Raw genomic sequence first — 23,397 nt, 5'->3', positions numbered from 1 at the left:
TTTCATTCCTTTCTTCTCGTGTCTAAATTATTTTTTTCCTTTTACCTTCCCTTTTCTTTCCTCTCTTTAAGCACTCAAGAACAGAATCAATCCACCCTGAAGTCATCTGCTTTTCTTTTTAACTATGTTTTACAACATTAAGGTTCTGTAGGGACACTTGTTTGTTCTTAGAAGATTAGTACCACCTCATCATATAGCTACTTCCACTCGTGCAAATGATTTTACTTTTCTACGTTTCTCTTGATTCTTATATTTACATTTCAAAGTTCTTGCGCATCTCATTTTTTCATCAGGAATGGCTGAATGTCCTCTTCTATCAAGGCCCCATTTTTTCCCCTTTATAAGTTACACGTGCAAGTTGTTTTGTAGGGTAAGCTATTTCTTGGTTGTAAGCCTATATCTTTTGATTTTTAGAATGTGGCATTTCAAGACCTCTTTTCATTGCTAATAGTGGCAGCAGGTGTGGTTCCTTGGTCCTTGAATTCCCTTCACTCTGGATGTCATTTTGGTCTTCCTCAGGCATTTTTCCTAATTCTTGCTTTTAATAAAAGTATGTAGTAAATTCAACATGTTAACATTCAATACTGTCCTTCTTTCTGAACTTAGTTTGTTCTCCTCTATACGCTTTTTAAAATATTTCAATAAACCTTTTCTTTTTACTTTCCATCTTTTTTTTTGTGCATCCTTGCCCCCGCCTTCCTCCATCCCCATTTTTATTAAAAGCAAGAATTAGGAAAAAGATTCACACTTTAATATGTTATCCTCATTTTCTGTTTTGTGTATATAGAAATGCCCATCTTTTTGTATGTGTGTAAGGGTTAAAATTGGACTGTTTTTTAAATCAGAAATCAGATTACTTTAGATTTGTAAATATTTGTGCTTTGAGGATTTTTAAGATTAATCCTTGAGTCAGCACAACAGAAAGATGCAAGTCATTTAAATCCTGATGCCAAACACTTAAACTTTATACTATTTTTAAAAATTGGAGTGTGTTGTAATGCTTTTGCCTCAAAGCACCTCTTTTGATACATTATTTTAAAATTTTGATTTTAATCGATTTTTCACCCTCCTCCCCAAACCTTTTTGCCCAGCCCTGCCCATCTAATTGAAAACGCAAGAAAAACAAAACTCACTGTAAACATGTGTAGTCCTGGTATGGGCCTGGGGTTGCCTTGTATAATTCAAGGATCCCCCCTTTGCCCTGGCACACAGCCTCTCCTTGAGCATGGGAGTGCTCCATGCAGTGTGCTTTTGGTTAACCCTGTCCTCAGACCTCCTTGTCAGTTTCCTTGTACTGAGTTGGGCTGCACAAGGGAATCATTGTGACTTTTTCTGGATTTCCCCATCAGCATGTGGTCTGGTGCATTTTCTAGATCTGTTAATTTATGGCTAATTACCAGTGTTTTTAATATAATATTGCTGGTTAAATCTACCATCAGTAATGTTTTATGCATAGTGTTTTTTAGGGATGTTTTAAAGAGTCTGTTATTTGGTATATTTTAGGGATATCGTAGTAATGATATGGACCCAGCCTAATGATTCATGTTAGTCAAAATGATTTGGGCATGGGATTGGAATGAGACAGTAGCTCATTTGCACTAGCTTTGACTCATTTGGGCACCCCTATCCCCACATTACTAGGATGATATGCCCATTCAGAAGGAATATAACAGTAGGACATCATTCACATTACTTAAGCCAACTAACTGTGTGAATGGCTTTTTATGCCTTAGGGTGACCAGGAAATAATATTAATGAATTGAGAATTAATCCTTTATATCAGTTTCATCTTGAGGATGATTCTAGTCCCTTTTTAGGGAAAACTAGCCTAGTCTACATGGAATAGATGTTGCTCCTATAACAGTGATGAAGAATGATTTCTGGGGTCAAAGCCTAGCTCAGGAGAATGTTCGTCGAGGTACCTTTCTAATTCTTAATACTCAGGATTCCCTAAATCCAGTTTAAAATATATACATTTATATTTTTGACATACCATTACAGTAAATTGTGCTTAAGGAATTTCATTTAATTTGATTTTTTTTTTTGGTCACCATTTTAACTTCCCATATTTGATGAATTTTGGTGCTCAATACACTTTTTGACTTATGTGATGTAGATTTTTATGCCTTGTGAGATGATTGATAGCCTCAAACTTTAGTGCAGTATTTCCATAATTCACATTCTCTTCCCTTAGGTTATTGATGCACCACATTAGGGATTGCTTGCCGGAACTGAAAACAAGAATAAATGTTTTAGCTGCTCAATACCAGTCTCTCCTAAATAGCTATGGTGAACCTGTGGATGACAAGAGTGCTACTTTATTGCAACTTATTACTAAATTTGCCACAGAATATTGCAACACAATTGAAGGAACTGCAAAATATATAGAGACTTCTGAGCTGTAAGTAAAAATTTATGTAATTGATACAGAGAATACTTCTAGCATGAAGATAGTAATATTTATAGTCTCAGTGAGTTGGTTAGGGCACTAAGATGCTAAATTACTTGCCCTTATTCACACAGACATAATGTCATACAGGTAAGACTTACACCCTAGTATTCATGACTCTGACTCCAGCTTTCTTTCCACTACAACATGCTTTCTCTCAAATAAGTATTTCTGCAAATGCTTTATGAATAGTTTATTGGAATTAAGCCTCAGTGTTTATTTTAAATTGATATATAATTAAAATAAAGGAATTTGAGGATTTATTCTATTGCTAATACCTTTTGATGTAGGTGAGCTTATTACCTTTGATTTCTTTATGTGTGAAATAAGGGAAAGATCTCCATGGTATACCATTAAGGTGTATTTAATAATATGAGGGCACTTATGTGGTGCAAAGGATAAATTGCCAGGCCTGGAGTCAGGAAGACTCATCTTCCTGAATTCAAATCTGGCCTCAGACACTTCCTGTCTGTGTGACCCTGGGCAACTCACTTAACTCTCTTTGCCTCAGTTTCTTCATCCGCAGAATGAACCAGAGACGAAATGGCAATTCACTGCAGTATCTTTGCCAAGAATACCCCAAATGGGATCACAAAGAGTCAGACACAACTGAAGAATGACTGACCCCCAACAGATTTAATACATGAATATAGAAAACTCCTAAATGATGTTTTTTTTTCTATTACCTATAGGTATATCAGAAATATAGTGAATATTATAAATTTAAAGCGAGAAGTCTAATCTTTTTTTTTTTTTTGATAGTAGTATTATTTGCTTTGGCTTTCCAGGTGTGGTGGTGCTAGAATATGTTATATTTTCCATGAAACCTTTGGGAGAACATTAGAATCTGTTGACCCTCTGGGTGGCCTTAATACAATTGATATTTTGACTGCCATTAGAAATGCTACAGTAAGTACTCTTTTAAACTTAAGGTGTATTTTAAAATGAGGCAAAAGGTTTTTGTGTGTGTGTGTGTGTGTGTGTGTGTGTGAATATGTACTCTTATGTATAATATAATGTAGTTGGACCTTTCATTCGATATTAAGAAAAATCACTCACAAAAATGTAACTATCCTTTTTGTAGGTAAAAGATAATCACATGATAATGACTAGATGTTATGAGGTATAAATTAAAATTACATTTTAAAATAAATTTTTTCAGGGGCCACGTCCTGCCTTGTTTGTGCCTGAAGTTTCATTTGAATTACTGGTGAAGAGACAAATCAAACGATTAGAGGAGCCCAGCCTTCGTTGTGTGGAGCTAGTTCATGAGGAAATGCAAAGAATTATTCAGCATTGTAGCAATTATAGTACCCAGGTAAGAAATATACATTTAAACAGTATCATTTGTAAAGAGCTTCAATTATATATACATCACTAGAATTAGGTTACTAGATGTCTGGAACAAGGACACGGGTTATAAAAAAAAAAATCTGCCAGTCTGTGAATTGGTCCAATCCTTCTGGAAAGAAGTTTGGAATTATAATTTTTAAAAAGTATTTAAAATCCCATCCCTAGAGAGATCTCAGTTCTAGACATGTACCACACAGATTAGTCAGGAAATTAGTTCCCATATGTACAAAAAATATTTATAATAGCACTTATTATAGTAACTAGATTAGATGGAGTGGTGAATAGAGCCCTGAACCTGTAGTCAGGAAGAACTGAATTCACAGTAGGCCTCAGATACTTGTTGAGACTTTGTTCAGTTGTGTATGACAGTTTATGACGCCATTTGAGGTTTTCTTGGCAAAGATGCCGGAGTGGTTTGCCATTTCCTTCTCCAGCTCATTTTTGAGATGAGAGAAACATGTCACATAGCTCGTTAGTGTCTAAAGCCAGATTTGAATTCAGGTTCATGAGTCTTTTGGACTCGAAGCCCAGTACTCTGTCCATTGTGCCACCTAGCTGCTCCCTCTTCCCCGCACCAAGACACATATTAGATGTTTGAACCAAGACGAGTCACTTAACCTTTGTCTGCTTCAGTTTCCTTATTTGTGAAATGAAGGTGATAATAGCATCTACCTCTCGAGGCTATTGGGAAGATATGTATGTAAACCTTAGAGTGCTATATAAATGTTAGAGCTATTATTGTAGGAAAGCACTGGAAACTGTTGATATCCATTGATTGAGGAATGGCTAAGTAAGTGAAAGTATATGAATATAATGGAGTATATAAAGATCAATATAAAGAATTCAGAGAACCATGGGAAGATTTTTGAATTTATGTAAAGTGAAACAGAACCAAGAACACAATAACAATGTAAATAGAAAAAAAGAGTTTAAAAAACACTTAAACAAAAAACCAAAACTAAACAATTTGTGAATATGATGACCAAGCTTGACCCAGAAAAGATGAAAAAACATCTCTCCCCTTTTAGTTTGCTGGGGTAGAAAAACATTGGATATAGAACAACTGCATGAGACAAAAAAAAAAAATTAAAAATCAAAAGACTGAAAAAAAAAATAAAACAAAACTTAAGGTGTCTCATAGGAAAAAAGCCCCAACCATCTAGAAAACAAAGCAAAATCATTTAAGAATCATTGCACTAAAAGTCATGGAAAAGGAAACCTAGACGTATTTCAAGAAATCATAAAACTGCCCGGAACTCTTAGAACAAGAAGACAAAGAAATAGAAAGGACTCACCTCTTGAAAGAAACTCAAAGGGGCAGCTAGGTGGCCCAGTGGATAGAACATCGGACCTGGATTCAGGAGGACCTGAGTTCAAATCCAGCCTCAGACACATAACACTTACTGGCTGTGTAACCCTGGGCAAGTCACTTAACCCCATTGCCTAGCCAAAAAAATAAAAAAGAAAGAAAGAAACTCAAAAATGAAAACTCTTAGAAATATTACAGTCCAAATCCAGTTTCTAGTCAAATTAAAAAGTAGCTAGAAAAAAAGAATTCAGAAACCAAGGATACAGTCAGGATCACATGATTTAGCAGCCACCAAGGAGCAGAGAACTTGGAATACTATATTACAGAAGGCAAAGTAAATAGGCTTCTAGCCAAGAAAAACTAACCCAACACAACAGCATAATCCTACAGGGGGCAAAAATAGGTCTTTAATGAAATGGAGAACTACTAAGCATTCCTGATTGTAAAGACCAAAACTGTGGATAAACTTTGAAATACAAATACAGGAGACAAGACAAAAAAAAGTAAACATGAGCAAACAGTCATAAAGTACTAAACAAGGATAAACTGATTACATTCTTATAAGGGGAGATGATACATTTATTACCTCAGAGCTCTTATCATTGGGGGTCAAAGATGGAGTCTGATAAAGACAGAGAGCTTGGGAGTGGTTTCTGTTATGTTTTGATGATCTTTAAAACAAAAAGAATGGAAAGTGAGGGAGAGAGGAGTGCTTGGGGTGGGAGGACAGGAGAGGGTAGGATGAGGGGAATCCTTATTTTATATAATTGGGCTGTGCAAGTAGAAGGCTAAACAAATAAGGAGGAAAGGGTTGGGGCATGCATGAACAACACTTGTACCTCATTCTCGTTTGAATTGGTCAAAGGAAGGAAGAATACACACATCAACACAGAATTGAGTATAGAATACATTTCACTTAACACAGAAACAAGAGGGAAAAGAATAAAGAGAGAAGTGGGAATAAGAAAGAGAGCAGGTGGAGGGAAGGTTTATTCTTAAAACAAATTCTAACTGAAGAGGGTGGATTTCAAAGAGGTAATTAAATGAAAAGAGGATTAAACTCCTGTTATTGGACTCTGGGTGAAAGAAAGAGAAGAGGGGCAGGGGAACAGTAGAAGTTTATACTCAAAATAGAGCACTGGTGTTTAGCTCGCTCCTTGTCTCTCACCACCCTCCTTCTAAAGAAGGCAAGTCACCCTCCCTCTGAAGAGGGTGAAAGAAGAAAACAAAACTATAAGAGAAGAGAATGCAGGGAAATGTACAATTAACAATCACAACTGTTAATGGAATGAATTCACCCATAGAAAAGAAGATAGTAGAACGGATTGTAATGCAGAAATCCAAACAAAAACGAAAAGAAAAACCACTTAAAACACAAGATTGCACATAGACTTAAAACAAGAGGGTGAAGCAAAATCTATTATGCTTCTGAGCTGAAGCACAAAATGTAAAGGTAGCAATCATAATTTCAGACAAGGCAATGGCAAAAATAGACTTAATTAAAATATATAAACAGGGAAATTACATTTATATATCTAAGTATATATCCAATATGTGTGTATTAGCATATACACTCACATAAATACTAAACATATGCTTTAAATGGCATAGCATGTAAATACATAAGAGGAAAAGCTAAATGATCAACTGCAGCAAAGTTTCAGGATATATAAAATGAACCCACATAAATCGTTAGCATTTGTGTACTACCACCATAATCTAGAAAGAATTGATAGATGAAATGCCATGTAAAAGTGACGACAGATAGTATAAAATACTCAGGAGTCTACTTGCTAAGACACACACAGGAACTATATGAATGCAATTCTAAAACACTTTTTTCACAAATACATATACAAACAGTTGGAGAGATATTAATTTTTCATGTTTAGCCCAAGGCAATATAATGAAAGTGGCAATACTACCAAAACTAATTTACTTATCTTGTGCCATACCAATCAAATACAAAAAGATTACTTTATAGAACTAGAAAAATAATAAAATTCATTTGGAGGAACAAAAAGTCAAGTTAAAAAAAATGTAAAGGAAGGGATCCTACCGGTACTACATTTTAAACTGTACTTTGAAGCTATTAATCATCAGAACAGTTCAGTGCATTGGAACAGATTGGTACAATAGGTATATATGAAAAAAATGCTCTAAATCAGAGGTAGCCAAACTATAGCACCAGAGTTGGCCCTCTGCCTATTTTTGTATGGCCCCTGAAGGAAGAATGGTTTTTATGTTTTTTAATACAATAAAACTATTTTAAAATGTAAAAATCATTCTTAACTGTAGAGTCCTACACAAACAGGGACTTGCCTGCAAGCCATAGTATGCTGGCCCTTTCTCCTTGTAATTACTAATCATTAGAGAAATGTAGATTAAAACATCTCAAATTAGATTGTAGATTAAAATAACCACCTCATACCTATCAGATTGGTGAAGTTGACAGGAAAAAAGGAACTGATATGCTGGAGGGGCTGTGGGAAAACAGGTATAAAAATGCGCAGTTGGTAGAGCTGTGAACTGATCAGGGCTTCCTATAAGTCCTTTGGAACCATACCCAAAAAGTTATTAATCTGTTCAGACCTTTTAGTTCAGTGAAACTGCTACTAAGTCTCCATCCCTAAGACATCAAAGAAAAAAGGTAAAAGACCCATACTTTTAAAAAAAAAAAAATTGATAGCAGCTCTGTGGTGACAAAGAATTGGAAACTGAAGGGGTGCCCATTAATTCAGGAATGGCTGAACAAGTATATGAATGTGATGGAATGCTTGAAGAATTGAGAAATATGGGAACATTTGTATGAATTGATATAAAGTGAAATATGCAGACCCAGGAGAACCTTTTAAATAATAACATTAATGTAAAGACAATCAACTTTGAAAGACTTAGGAATTGTCACTCACACAGTGACCAAACACAATTTCAAAGGACTCATGATAAAACATGCTACTCATCTCTTGACAGATTGAAACCAATTTTGGGGACATGACCAATTTGGGTATTTTGTTTTGACTATGTGCTTTTGTAATAGGATTTTTTTTCTTTGCTTTCTCAGTGGGAGGTTAGGGGAGATGGCTAGAAGGTAGATTTCTTCCTCCTCCTTTGGGGAATTTTCTTTTTAAAGAAATATCATGCCAAATTTGATGTTCCTTCAGGCCACAGGAATTAATGATTGTATTTTTGTTCCCTCTGTTTGAATTTAGGAATTGCTGAGGTTTCCCAAACTTCATGATGCCATAGTTGAAGTAGTTACTTGTCTTCTTCGTAAGAGGTTACCAGTTACAAATGAAATGGTGAGCTGTTATTTGACTAATTATATTTAGTGGTATTTTTAAAGATCTTTTTTGAGTGGTTATCTTCTTGCAAAATATCTTATTTACAATAAGGAATTTAGCTGAGATTAGGGCTTTCAATTGCCAAGTAATCAAAATCAAGAATTTTTAGCTTAATATAAATCAAGATGATAAAATACTGATTTAATTTTTTTCTTTTCAAATTGTAATCTTGTTAACCTAAAAATAGTTTCTCATGAGAACTAAGTTCTTGTTGAACATTGTGAATGTCAGCAACATGGTTTATATAAGCCCTCTTTATCTAATGAAAACTGTGATGTTTTAAATCTTAATTAAAAATCTGCCTTTTTATTCTTAAGGTACACTACATGTATAATCTATAATCTGAATTACAGAGAAACATTTAAGTTAACTTTGAGTACTACTTCAATTTGTTTTTCTTCTGTTAATTTAAAATTTTATTTCAAGGTTGTTGATGAAAGCCCTATTTTTTATCAGCATATTTTTTTTTCTCAAGTATCACACTAACTCCTTCCCTAAAATTCTAGTACTTCTATAGACCCTGTGGCAGGAGCAGATGTTATGTGGTGCCCTCCCCTCCCCTTGCCTTCCCATCAACCCAGATCCCTTCCAGAGGGTACCACACTCTGCCCTTTGCTGAAAGTTTTTTGTTTTTTTTTTTTTTGTTACAAAATAGGATAATACTTTCATTATTTAATCTAAGAAAACTGGGTTGTTTTTTTTTTATTAGATAATGAAAGTATTGTCATAATTTGTAGAGAAAGACAAGAGGCTTAGAAATATCTTAGCTAATAAATGTCAGAACTAAGACTTGAACTCAGGTTTCCTAACACCGGGTTCAGTGATCTTTCAACAGTACCACAGCTAGCTGACCAAGATATGACATCTATTTTACTCACTTCACTCTCTTGTCCCTGTTTGGTATATATTACTGTGACGTCACTGATATTTTGCACGAAAGTCAAATGTTGCAATTAAATATGTCATCATAAGGTAAAATTGATATTTGTTTTCTTATTTATACATTATTATATTTGTTGAGCTGAACAGAAATTGGCCTGGAATAGTGAGACATCTGAAGTTTTAATATCAAAATTGTACATGCCATGGATCTAGATATTAAATTTTTTAAAAAACAAATAGACTTCCCTTTTTTCGACCTTAATAGGAAGAACTGCCATATCACACCAATCTGGACAGAGTTGGCAGCCTAAAGGATCCCACTTTCATCTCTTTGTAAAGAGTATCTTTTCCCTTTTTTGTATAGGAAAGGGCCTATCTCTGTGTGCTAGAGATATGCCCTCATTTTTGCAAGGGTTCCTTGACAGTGATTATTGAGGAAGGATTGTGTTATTTATTCCCTCTGTTTCTATAGCCACTATTTGAGATCTTTTAAGTGGTTGGGTGAATGTGATTATGGAACTGGAATGTTTCCTTACCATATGAATGATCCTAGCAATAATTCAGGTGCTACCAAGTCATTTGAGCCCGCCCAGGTACTTCTTACCTATGAAGTTAGGGATGGAGACCAGACCTGTAATTTCATTGGTTAATGGGAACTCTCAGGTGAGGAAACTCCCTCTACCTCCTTCTCTGCATCTTATAATCTTAGAGAATTGCCCAGTTCACTGAGACTTGGCCAGGGTCACAAAGCCAGTACATGTCAAAGGCACATATTTAATCCTAGGTCTTCCTCTCTTTAGAACTAGACTCTCAATCCACTGTGCCATACTTCCAGTCATCTGTGAAGTTGTTATTGGGGACGAAGGGGGAACCTCAACTGGTTTAAGGTGTAAAAGTGAAAAAAGAACTAACAATTACAGGATGCATTCTAAGTCATGGGCAGTACTTCCAGAGAGTTCTGTCTTTTCACTTACCAGGCAATGCCAGGAGAGTGACCTTGGCTTATTCTTTAAAGTACTCACTTGAAAGACTCACTATCAAAGACTTGATAGAGTTGCTTATGGAGTTTTTTCCCCTGTGAGATTTTTTATATATGAAATGCTTACTCAGATTACATAGCAGAGAATTAAACATTTAATGCGAAAAGATGCTAATAAGGTTTTATTTATATTTATGTTGTTTGGTTTTTTAAATTTATATAGTATTTTGTTTTTCCCCAGTTAAATGTAAAAACAATTTTTAACATTCATTTTTAAAACTTTGAGTTCCAAATTCTCTCCCTTCCCCTCCTTCCCACCCCTCCCGCATTGAGAAGGCAAGCAATTCAGTATAGGTTATATATGTGTAGTCATGCAAAACATTTCCATATTAGTCATGTTGTGAAAGAAAACATAGACCAAAAATCCAAAAACTTCAAGAAAAGTAAAGTAAAAGAAATATGCTTCAATCTGTATTCAGACACCATCAGTTCTTTCTCTGCGGATGGATAGCATTTTTCATCATAAGTACTTCAGGATTTTTTGGATCATTGTGTTTCTGAGAGTAGCTAAGTCATTCACAGCTGATCATCTTACAATATTGCTGTTACTCTGTACAATGTTCTCCTGGCTCTGCTCATTTCACTTTGTTCATGTAAGTTCAGGTTTTTCTGAGAGCATCCTGTTTATCATTTCCTTTTTTTTTAAAGTGTATTTTAAAAAATAATTTATTATTTTTAGTTTTGAACATTCACTTCCATAAGATTTTGAGTTTTAAATTTTCTTCCCCTCCCTGTTCTCCCCTCTCCCCCCAAGACAGCATGGAATCTGATATTTGCTCAATTCTAATTTTTAAGGAATTATTTTCTTTAGTGAGCTTTTGTATCTCCTTTTCCATTTGGCCAGTTCTACTTTTTAAGGAATTTTTTCCTGCAGTGCATTTTTGTGCCTCTTTTTTCTATTTCATCACTTACACTTTTTAAGACATTCTTCTCATTGGTTTCTTGGACCTCTTTTACTGTTTGGCTAGTCTGTGTTTTAAGGTGTTATTTTCTTCAGTATTTTTCTGTGTCTCCTTTACCAAGCTGTTGACTCATTTTTCATGATTTTCTTGCATCACTCTCATTTCTCTTTCCAGTTATTCCTCTCACTTTCTTCCTTGATTTTCAAAATCCTTTTGAGGTCTTCTGTGGCCTGAGACGAATTCATTTTTCTTGGAGGCTTTGGATAGAGGAGCTTTGACTTTGCTATCTTCTTCTGAGTGTGTGTTTTGATCTTCCTTTTCACTATAATATCTTTCTGTAGTCAGAATTATTTTTTGTTGTTTGCTCATTTTCCCTACCTATTTCTTGACTTTTAATTCTTTGTTAAAGTAGGGCTCTGCTTCCAGGGTAGAGGGCACACTGTCCCAAGCTTCAGGGGTTTTGTGCAGCTTTTTTCAGGGATCCTTCTAGGGACCTGTAAGTTTTCAGTTCTTCCAAGGTGGTATGATCTAAGGAGAGAGGTGTTTACTCCTCCTCAGACCTGTGCTTTGGTCTGTGATGGACGACAAGCACTCTTTTCTATCCTGGAACTGTGATGAGGGTCCCCACTCCACTTTGGCCACAAGGTCTGCTGTGTTAGTGCTCCTACTCACCCTGGGACTGCCACCCAGGACTATGATCCCAATCTGAGTCTGGGCAAAGCTACAGAGTACTGCCCCGGTGCTAGCAAAGGGATCCCTCTAATCTCCTTTTGACCAGTTGTTTGACCACCCCCTTATCACCTGTGGGTTGAGAGCTCTAGAAGCTGCTGTTGCTGATCAAGCATCTCCCAAGGTCTGTTCCTGGACTGCGCTGGTGCAGGCTGTGCTGGACTATGCGCCACTCTCACCCAGGTGTGACAGACCTTTCCTGCTGATCTAAGTTATCTTTGGCTGGAAAATTATTTCATTCCGTCCTTTTGTGGGTTCCAGGAATTTATATGACATTATTTAAAGGTGTTCAGATGGGTTTTGGGGAGATCTCAGGCAAGCTGCTGCCTTTTCTCTGCCCTCTTGGTAACCGACCCCCTTTGTTGTTTAGTCATTTTTCAGTTGTGTCCTACTTTTCATGAACCGATTTAGGGTTTTCTTGGCAAAGATAATGGAGTGGTTTGCCTTTTCCTTCTCCAGATCATTTTATAGATTTTGAGGAAACTGAGGCAAACAAGGCTAAGTGACTTGCTCAGGATCACACAGCTAGGAAGTGTCTGAGGCCAGATTTAAACTCACGTCTTCCTGACTCCAGGCCTGGTACTCTCTCCACTGTGCCACTTAGCTGCCCATTTTATATTTATAGCTATGTATAAAAAGTATGTGTGCATGTTTATAGTCTGCAGCAAGAAATATTTATTTATTTACATTCTTCAGAGTAAGGAAGTGAGGCACTTGCCGTTACAAAGTTCTAAGAAGTAAAATATCCTTGTACATATCAAAAACAGGTATGGAACTAAAGAGACCAGACTTTATGGAAAACATTGTAGCAATTCTGCCAATGGATATGTTAAGTAATTTAAAAATTATAACATTTTCTCTGGCAGAAATTTGATTAGTTTGAGGTAAAAGTTATTTGCAAAATATGCATTTCAGTCTGTATTTCAGTCAAAATTTTTGGTTTTAATTATTTAGCAGATTTTATAAGCAGTAATTTCTCAAATTAAAAGTGTATTAATATCTGACAGAATGAATACCCTACCTTCATTTTTTCCCCTTAGGTTCATAACTTAGTTGCAATTGAATTGGCCTACATCAACACTAAACATCCGGACTTTGCTGATGCCTGTGGGCTTATGAACAATAATATAGAGGTAAAAAAAATTGATTTTGTTGGTCCCTGTTTTATTTTGTCTCAAGGAAATTAATTTTGAACTTCATTATATTGGGAAGTTGAATTAAAATTGAGTGTAACGTGGGAGAAATTGAATATTTTGATGGTTATACTTGAATGTCTTTAGGGTTGACAGACTAATCTGCACAGTTCCAACTATTCCAGAACTGGTGTTGTGCAAGATATTTGGACAGATGAGTATGTGTGTAGAGGATGCATTTAGACTCTCAAAGCCTACCTGCTTTCCATTGGTCATGACCAATCAGTTGGTCACTGCCCATATGGAAGAAATGTAAAAAGCTGTAGGAGGCCTTGAATTGATGCCGAACTGTTGGAAAGAGGAATTCCTTCAAACTATTCTCTTCTCCTATTAATTTTGTCTCAGAATAATTCATATGCTATTTTCCCTTTCTCACTGGGACTCTAGCAAAGAGCTTCTTCTCCTGGGGCATAAAGTTAGAGAATTAAATGCTAAGGGGCTGTAGAGATCATCTAGTTCAGTCCTTTCAGTACTGAGCACGGTTTGGCACATAGCAGACCTATAATAAATGCTTATTGATTGACTGAATGCTAATGAGAATATACAACAGTGTTTGGAAGTTTTTTCCTGTTATAGAACAACAATATGTAATCCTTATTCATTAGGTTCTATTACTCTACCTTTTAAAAATATGTAAGTGCTTTTCATTTGTAAGACAATTTGTCTTCATTTTACTTTAAACACATTTATTAAAGCTGATAAGATCCTTGAAGCAAAGCATTTGGAATTTAAAATGCTACCTGTTGAGAGATTGGTTTTTTTGGGGGGGGGCAATTAGGGTTGCCCAGGGTCACCCAGTTAATGTCAAGTGTTTGGTCTGAGGCTGTATTTGAACTCAGGTCCTCCTGACTTCAGAGCCGGTGCTGTATCTACTGTGCTCCCTAGCTGCCCCTCTGTTGAGAGATTTGCTGTTAATTCTTTAATGAAATCATCACAGTAATTCTAGCCTTGCTGTCTTGCTACTGTAATTACTAACATTCACAATTAAATAATGAACTGAAAAATGGTCACTTTTTCAAAGATTGTCTTGTTTAAATAAGCCTGATTGTGTCACCATACTAAGTGTTAGTTCCTGACGCTGTTGTTACTTTCCTGGGAAAGTCAAAGGAAAGAGTTTTTAAGAGTCTTGTTATCATTCAATACCATTTGACAGAAATTTGATTTTTTAAATATTGTCACAGTTATCTCTGTATAATTTAAAGGATAACATTTCTGGTTAAACTATTAAGCTTATATACCAAATTATCTGTGGCTACTAAAAGCAACTTCTTACCTACTTCTTACTAATGAAATGATCTAACATTTTGAAATTTCATTTGTCTATAATTCAGAACAATCTTTAAGTAAAAGTAGAACAGTGCTTTAAGTGTATTAAGGCATAATCAAATATTTTTTGATTCACAGGAACAAAGGAGAAATAGGTTAGCAAGAGAGTTACCTTCAACGATGCCTCGGGACAAGGTAAAACAATTTTGTTTTTTAAGTGTCATTAACCTAGACATTTGGAATAATTGGCATTGTTTCAGTTTAGTAATCAGAAGCTGTATTGCTTTTATATTTAAAAATTGAAGCAGAAATACATTTTTTAGGTGTAAAAGATTATAAAATATGATTTTCTCTTGATAATAGAGTCTTCTGTTAAATACACCAGAATAACTGAGGGATTGTATTTGAATATATTGTATGTTGCCAGGCCTTAAACATTTTTTTTTTGTCCAAACTTGTGATTTCAATACTGTGGACTACTCCTTTATGTGGAAACTCCCCCCAAAAAAATTAAAAAAAAAAAACAAAAAAAAATAAAAAAAGGGAAACTCTGTCCCCATCAGCACCTCTTCTATAACTTTTAGCCTTGGCTGGCTTGGCCAGTTGCCTGGCACTTAAGTCAAGTCTCTTACTCATGGTTACACATGTGGTCAGCGATAGTACTTATGCTGAGGTCTTTCTGACTTCTTGCCATCACTCATCTACTATAACATTGCTGCCTCTAAATTTCAATATATAGGGATCTTATTAAATTAAACCACAAAATTGAACATTAAAGGCTGTTTTATATCTGAAGAGATAGATATGCCAAATTTGTTCATGTTGCCAATGACATTACTTAAATTTTGTGAAGACTAACACAGTACTGTAATGTACTAATCTTTCATGTGACTTTGGGAACTTCTGGATATTTGATTTGAGGGGGAAGACAAAAAAAGAAAATGACCATATACCTACAGGTTATTGAACTTATAACATAAAACAATTATGGAAAATGTGTTGACGTCCTTAGCACCCTATCAGGAAATAGGAGTATTAACCTAACAGAAATATTTTTAACCAATGATTACACCTTGGATAGTATGACAAAAAACACTTCATCTTTGAAAAAGGTGAAAGGCATTGGGTGTTTGAAAACAGTTGTTTTTCATACTTCTTTTTTACAGAGGGTTATGGCTTGATAAAAAAAATGTTTTTATAGAATAACATGGTAGCATCCTTGATTTTTTCCCCCTGCATTTCTTGCTCTCTTTAGTCTTCTAAAGTTCCAGGTACTTTGGCACCTGCCTCCCAGGAGCCCTCTACTGCTGCTTCTGCTGAGGCTGATGGCAAGGTCTGTTCTGATTCTTAATCTAAGCGTGCATGCATATTCCCATTTAGTGCACAGTAATCACCTGCAAAACAGTTCATCATAATAAGGTGGCAATAAAATGTTACACATAAGATATGCTTACCTAGAGTCAGTATTGAACAGAGAATTTCTTGAAATTTTTTACTCTAATTATGCAGGTTATTCAAGGATAGGTTTCCTTGTTTACATGCTTACTCTCGCTTGCAATGAAATTCATGTCCATAATATAAATAAAAGGTGATTTGTCCTTAATTTTTTGAATTTAATCTGTTGATTTAATTTATTAATCTCACTTGTTAAATTGGATGTTTAACCTGTCTCTTAACAGTTAATTCAGGAGAACAGAAGAGAAACTAAACATGTGAGTCTCCTGCCTCAGAATGGAAATGTTTGGTAGCTTTTGTTTCCCATCGAAACCTTTTTTACATCTTCAAAACCACTTTCCTAAAAATATTACTTTGTTTGTGCAGTGACATCTGTACTTGTTAACGTTTTATTGTGTTGTTACGTTCATCGTACACCCCTTTTGTCTACGTTTTTGAAGAAAGTAGCCAATATTAGCAATTTTATTATGGTTTAAATAATAATACTGATATGTTTCAGAACTTTCTAAAGTTCTAAATTAAGCAATTAAAATGATTCTAATATTTTGTACACCTTTATTGTGCTGGACTCATTAGAAAATAATGGCTTACCCACTAATATCTTATCTACTTAGTTTCCGCTTAAGAACGGACATCTCCACAGTAGAATAGATAAACTTCTGGGGACTAGAGTTATATCTTGTGATTTGTTTGTTTGTTTTTTGGTGTAGGATTATTTAGTTTGTGAATTGTCCCAGCTGCATCTCCTTTCTAATTGTTTCTGCTGTTAAGGCATCTTTTTTTTCATCCAATCAATCAACAAGCATTTATTAATTACCTTATGTGCCAGTCACTTTACTAGGAGCTAGAGGTAAAAAGAAAAAAAAATGAAATAAACCCTGTCCTTAAGGAACTTACATTCTATCAAAGACAATATCCAAAAGGAAGGACAATAGCAATTGGGATCAGAAGAAGCTTTGTGTAAGAAGGTAGTCCTTGATTTGAGTCTTTCTTCAGGAAGTGAAGTATTTTATAAGGTAGACTTGAGGGGGCAGGTAGCCAATGCAGTTGATGGTGTATAAAGAAAAAGCAAAGCTGGTTGGTTTGTATTACAGAGTGCTGGAAGGGGAGTAACATTATACCAGGATTCAGACAAACAGGAGAAGTGTGGGATCTGTATTCAATTTGAATTGTTCTTCCACCCCCAAAATCCCAACCTGTATGTAGTAGATATTCACAGTTTTTGGTGCAGTCATCTTTTTGTTCTTTGTATAGGGAGATGTTTGTGTTCATAATTATAGAAAGGAGATGATTTTTTTAAAAGATAAATAAAACAGCTTATGTTTGATTCTAGAGGCAATAGACAACTACTAGAGTTGGAGTAGGGAAGTGACCTGGCCAAACTTGTGTTTAAGGAAAATCATTTGGACGATTGTGTGGAGAATGGATTTAGATGAGGAGACTTGTGGAAGGGAGTTGAAGAGATGAGGGCCTGAACCTAAGTGGTTTTATGTGAGTAGTGAGGAAGGGACAAATGTAGAAGATATTGTGGAGGTAGAAACAACCATACTCCTTCAATTGGTTGTACATTTTGGGGTAGGGAGATTGAAGAGTAAGCCTTGTAATTTAATTATTGAGAGGATTAAAAAAAAACAACTTGAGACAGTTCGCCCCATGGCTAATTGAATGATGAAGCAGCTAAGTGATATGCAGTGCTAAGTGCCCGATTGATGTTTCGTTCCTCTGGAGTAGAGTACCAGGGGAAGGTCTTGCCCCTAGTCTTTTCTTATATGACTTTTCTCAGTGGGAGAAAGAAGGTAGGCTCTGAGAAGAGTGGACTAATCCCCAACATTCTGAAAGTGGGATCTAGAAGAGAAAAAAAAGATTTAAATATCCAAACCTAGCTACTTAAAACCTCATGTCCTCTGGTTTATGTTTTTAAATATTTGATTTTTCTTAAAATTTGTATTTAAGAAAAGCTGAGGAAAGGTTTTAAAATAATTTTAATCAATTTTATTTGTGTTGTCCACATTTACATATCACTTATTGTAATGGGAGTCACTTAACTCCTAGACTTCAGTTTTCTCAAATTTGAAAAGAGGGAGTTTGGACTATGTGACTTTTTTTTTTTTTTTCACTAAAAGTCCCTTGCAGTGCTAAAATTAAATGATTTTGTAGTTTCAGTAATTTTATTGTTTAAACAAGATAGGTAGTTATCTCACTCTACTGATGAGAAAATGGATGTTCTTAAAAGTTGTGACTTATTCAAGGTCCATAGTTCACAGTAAAACTAAGTGTAACATTCATATCTTCTTATTCCTAGCTTAGTTTCCTTTACACTATACCAAGCTGTCTTCAAATATAAATATTGATGAATGTCATGATTCCACGGCAACCATATTTATCTCATATAATTTGTTATATGTATGTCCTTATCTCTTTAGACTAAGCTCCCTTAGGGCAGGTGCTATTTTACTGAATAAATATTAACTAGTGGTGCTTTGGATAACGTATTCTTCCTTAAGCTGTTAGGAAGTAGGAGCCTGTTAACCTGTTTCTTTTTAAAAGTTGAGCCTCTTAAAAATAAATAAAAGTTGAGCCTCTTGGTGGAAATTAAGAATATTAAATGCAAAATCACTTGTGCCAAATGTTGCTGTCATTGATCTTCACTACTGTTGTTAAATTCAATTCAACAGGGTCTAGGACTATCTTTGAGAGATACAGGCTTTTGACATATTGCTGTTGACTCTGTTCCCCCTCCCTAAAGAAACAAACAACTACTCAGAACAAAGTAAAACTCATTGTTAATATAAAGGTCAAATCATATTAAAAATGAATATTTAGAGCAGGCAGTTTTGACAGGGAAAAAAAATCACAAAAAGGCAACAGGACTAGTTAACAGTAAGCGGACAATCCGACTTTTAGTCAATTCGGTTTGCAGATTAACTCTATGTAGAGAAGCCTTAGGTATAATTTTAAGTAACTGGCAGTACTGCCTCCAAGGTATAATTTGCATGGTTCTTTTCTTTGAGTTGAGAGTAAAATTCAATATAAATTGCAATCATAGGAGTGTACACTGGTTTATTTCACTTAACAATGTTCGTTTTTTGGGGCAGGTAGGTGGCACAGTGGATAGAGCACTGGCCCTGGAGTCAGGAGGACCTGAGTTCAAATCCAGCCTCAGACGCATAACACTTACTAGCTGTGTGACCCTGGGCAAGTCACTTAACCCCATTGCCTAGCCAAAAAAAAAAAAGTTTGTTTTTCTTCTATTCTATGAAAATTCAATCCTCTAGGACTTCTGATGAAAATGTAAGTGTTGGGGCAGCTAGATGGTACAGTAGGTAGAGCACCAGCCCTGGAGTCAGGAGGACCTGAGTTCAAATCTGTCATATATATATATTTTTATATATATATATATATATATATATATATATATTTATGGGGGGGAGAGAGAGAGAGAGAGAGAGAGAGAGAGTGTGTGTGTGTGTGTGTTTGGGGGAGGACAATCTGGTGGTTGTAAGAAGATCAAGGAAGTTTTCATGGGTTAGGATTAACACAGAATTAAGGATCAAGTTGTTGTTTTCTTGTTGGTCTTTGTAATATAGTGAGTTATTTGTGTTCCTGCTCACAGTATACTTATCCCTTGTTACCTCCCTTGGCAAGATTTGGCAAATTTTGCAGAGTTGACAAATGTTGAAAAGTTAAGGATTAAGTAAGGACCATGAATGAGACTTATACATTCCATGTAATTTTGGAAACAGTATGACAGAATCGTTTTTGAACTATGTCAGATCAAATGGATTCCAGATGTATAGTATTTTACACAGTTGTGAGCTGCTGCCTCCATAAAAGGTCTGATAAATCAAAATGTTTGGTGCTTGGATATGCAGAGTTGTATTTGATGGCCAGTGAATGTGAATGTCTACTTAATATCTTTTATCAGTGAGTGTGAGATGGTTTGTATGTGTGTTCACATTTTTTTTTTCAGATGGTACCTGTGGGTGGTATAGGTGATGGGGCTCAAGAACCAACAACAGGCAACTGGAGAGGAATGCTGAAAACTTCAAAAGCTGAAGAACTGTTAGCTGAAGAAAAATCAAAACCAATTCCCATTATGCCAGCCAGTCCACAAAAAGGCCATGCTGTGAATTTATTGGATGTGGTGAGGATTTGGGGACTGTGCAGATATTAATATATATGGACAAATTTACTGAAAAATTTCTTAAGTCTAAATATGAGACAAAATAATTATTTTAATAAAAAACCTAAAAATTGAAAAATGGATTTTTTAATTTAAAAAAATTTTAAATTATTGGTTCAAAACTGTTGCTTTCAGATTTTTTAAAATACTGTCAAAAAGGTAAATTGAAGCAAAAAGTTAGAATTCTACTTTTTCCTTGTAGCCTGTGCCAGTTGCACGTAAACTGTCTGCCCGGGAACAGCGAGATTGTGAGGTTATTGAAAGACTTATCAAATCATATTTTCTTATTGTCAGGAAGAATATACAAGACAGGTTAGTATTAAAAGAAGCTACCAACTGTGATGAATGCTTTTATTTTTCTACTCAAACTGATAATTATGAATTTAGAATCCTGACATGAACAAAAAAAAAGAACATTTTACTGATTCACTTTTATGCTAAATATTAATATATAATTAATATATAATATTAATGAAAAGAGCCCATAATATCAATGATATGAATCCATGTAGTCTAAAACCTTACTAATATAATTGATTTTTACTTCTTTGGTACTACCTAACTTTAGAAGAGTAGTAATACAAAACAATAAGGTTTAAAAATTTGTTTACTTTTGGTGATGTTATTTATTTATTTTTTTTTTTGCTTTAGTAAAACACCAATAGTGATTTCTTTTTTTTTTAACAATTTATTTATTAATTTTTAGTTTTCGACATTCACTTCCATAAGATTTTGAGTTTCAGATTTTCTTCCCTTCTCTCTCCTCTCCCAGAGATGTTAATTTTCTAAACCAGTGGTGCCAAACAAATAAAAATGGGGGCCACTAATCTATCCATAAGAATTCCTTCAGGTTGACTTAGTTTTATTTATTTATTCATTCATTTGTTCATTTATTTATCAGTTATTGACTTAGTTTTAAAGTGTAATATTATCTCTGTTTTATTGTATTTTTACATTGTTAAATATTTTCCAGTTACACTTGTGTGTGGCTGTACTCAGGCATGTTTGACACCTCTGCTCTAAACTGACCTCTCTGAGATTTCTCTTAGTTCTACATATTTCTTGTGTTAAAATCAGGGTCACTTGTGAGTAAGTAAGTAAATCAGGATCAGTTGTGAGTAGGTAAGAAGAAGCATTAATAAGGCAAATAAAGAAACACTAAATTGGAAAATTGCCATACATTTGACCATAAAATCCCTTAAGTCATATACAAATCCTATTTGTTCTCCTAATTATTTCTTAGAGCTGAATGAATGTATATGGCTCTAAAGGAATCTCATAGAGGTCAGTTAAATAATAAAATGGCCAAAGAACTTAAAAAATTGCTACATAAGTATGTATGCTGTGTTCTAAACACTTGGAATTAAGCTCAAATTAAGGTTAAAAAAACAGTAAGAATGCCAACCTTTCATTAACTTTCATTATTTTCAGTGTGCCAAAGGCAGTAATGCATTTTTTAGTCAACCACGTGAAAGATACTCTTCAGAGTGAGTTAGTAGGACAGCTATACAAATCATTGTTACTGGATGATCTTCTGACTGAATCTGAGGACATGGCACAGCGAAGAAAGGAGGCAGCTGATATGTTAAAGGTACCAACCAGCCAGCTTTTAGTTTTTTACCAATTTTTCATAGTTGAGCTATTTAGAGAAATTATTTATTTAGTCAAAACTTAGTGTTTCTATTACAAGTTGGTCTCGTTTGCCTGCCATTTACCTTTGCTTTATATTCTGTTATTTGATTCAAGTCTAGTATTTGCTCATTATTTCAAGAATCTATCATCCCAGCCACTTAACAAGTGCTGGATGCTGGGGATACAAAGACAAAAATAAAAATCCCTGCCTAGAGTGGGTTTACTTTTAACAGGAAATGATAGGTATATAAAAGTATACAAAACAAACACAAAGTGATTGGGGGGAGGAGGAAATACTAGCAGCTGTGAAAAATGAGAAAAGACTTCATGTAGAATGTGGGTCTTGGCTAATAAGCTTTGAAGGAAACTAGACAGTAATCTAGAAGGGAACACATGGAACACCACCCCCCCCCCCCAACTAAGGTGGAACTGTTATAGAGACTACTGATATTATTTGCCAACTGATTAGCTGAATAGGGTAAACTAGTGCAAAGAACTGAGGATGACTCAGGAATTGTAAACTTGGGTAAGAGGTAAAAAAAAATTTAAAAAACTGAACATCCACTCTAATGTATCTATATTCTTTTCAGCCCGTTTTCTCATTTGTAGAGTAAGGATAAAAATATGCTTTATAGGCTTACTGAGGATCAAAAAAGGTAGCATCAATTTGCAAAACTACAGTATGTCTAATTATTTTTGAAACAAAATCATTTTGATACGTGGCTGACAATAGTTGAAAAAGATGCCTCAACAATATACATAGGTCCAAAGTAATTCCATCCACCAATTGTTTTAGTTGGAATTTGTCTAGTAAATTCCCATCTTCCATGAGGTCAATCATTTGTTCTTGAAAACTAATAAGATATTGCATTTTTAGTATTTTTAATAAATGAATTTTAAGCCCACTGAAAGTTATTTAGAAAATTTTTATGTAGTTTTTCCAAATGATAGCACAGATTTTCAGCAACAAAAATCACATAGAGATGGAAACACTTCAAAGACATTTTCAAAATTTTCTATCACTTTTCTTCCCAAAAAGCATTTAGTTTCGGAATCTTAAAAACCAACAAGCCCCGCCCCCCCAAAAAAACCCTTTAAAACTTTCCCTATGTATCCCTAGAAGATAGGGTGGACTTGTAAATAATAATTGTTACTAATTAATTATTCAGTTGAGTTTATTGATATGTAGTTAGCAAAGCAGGTGAATATGAATACTGACAAATCACTCCTTATGCAAGAGAAAAAAATTTGTGAAACTCTTATTGGCTAGCTCTGTGAAATGGAGGGGGTTATATTTTTCTCTGATCCTTGTACAAAAAGAGAGATGTTAGCATCTTGCATATGGGAAGGAGGGGTGGATTGGGGGATTATGATGGGACTGTGTGGGAAGCATAGTGATTGAAACACACCTCCGTGGATCAGCTCACTTTGGGATCTGAAAAACTCGTTACCTTATGCCCCACCAGGTGATGATGAGTCTTTACAAACTATATGTTTGCAGTTCCAGAGCCAGCCTAACTTTTCAACTAGTTTGGACTTGTTAAGTAAGGCTAATGTTTTTGTTTTGTTTTGTTTTGGTATAGTATTTGAGGTGATTGTTATCCTTTGTGCTTAAAGAGGACCAAAATGATATCACTATATCAGGGTCAAGGTACAGTGTA

The 23,397-nt window shown here is 35.0% G+C and overlaps 1 protein-coding gene across 7 annotated transcripts in view; it reads left to right on the top strand.

Moving 5' to 3' along the window:
• The window catches only part of DNM1L (dynamin 1 like), an 89,854-nt gene that overhangs the window by 63,393 nt on the left and 3,064 nt on the right, over positions 1-23,397 (top strand). For 2 of the 7 annotated variants that reach the window (XM_027844342.1, XM_027844345.1), the window contains exons 9-19: positions 2,195-2,401; positions 3,238-3,358; positions 3,612-3,767; positions 8,324-8,413; positions 13,048-13,140; positions 14,605-14,661; positions 15,722-15,799; positions 16,146-16,178; positions 19,892-20,065; positions 20,307-20,416; positions 21,536-21,695. In XM_027844342.1, the coding sequence (XP_027700143.1) occupies positions 2,195-2,401; positions 3,238-3,358; positions 3,612-3,767; positions 8,324-8,413; positions 13,048-13,140; positions 14,605-14,661; positions 15,722-15,799; positions 16,146-16,178; positions 19,892-20,065; positions 20,307-20,416; positions 21,536-21,695 (1,279 nt within the window). The remainder of the gene's footprint in view (positions 1-2,194; positions 2,402-3,237; positions 3,359-3,611; positions 3,768-8,323; positions 8,414-13,047; positions 13,141-14,604; positions 14,662-15,721; positions 15,800-16,145; positions 16,179-19,891; positions 20,066-20,306; positions 20,417-21,535; positions 21,696-23,397) is intronic. The other 5 variants (XM_027844344.1, XM_027844347.1, XM_027844346.1 and 2 more) reach the window with 3 other exon arrangements.

This window comes from Vombatus ursinus, unplaced genomic scaffold, assembly GCF_900497805.2.
Source record: "Vombatus ursinus unplaced genomic scaffold, bare-nosed wombat genome assembly UNPS02014941.1, whole genome shotgun sequence".
Classification (NCBI taxonomy): domain Eukaryota; kingdom Metazoa; phylum Chordata; class Mammalia; order Diprotodontia; family Vombatidae; genus Vombatus; species Vombatus ursinus.
This window is presented reverse-complemented; position numbering and strand designations above follow the sequence as displayed.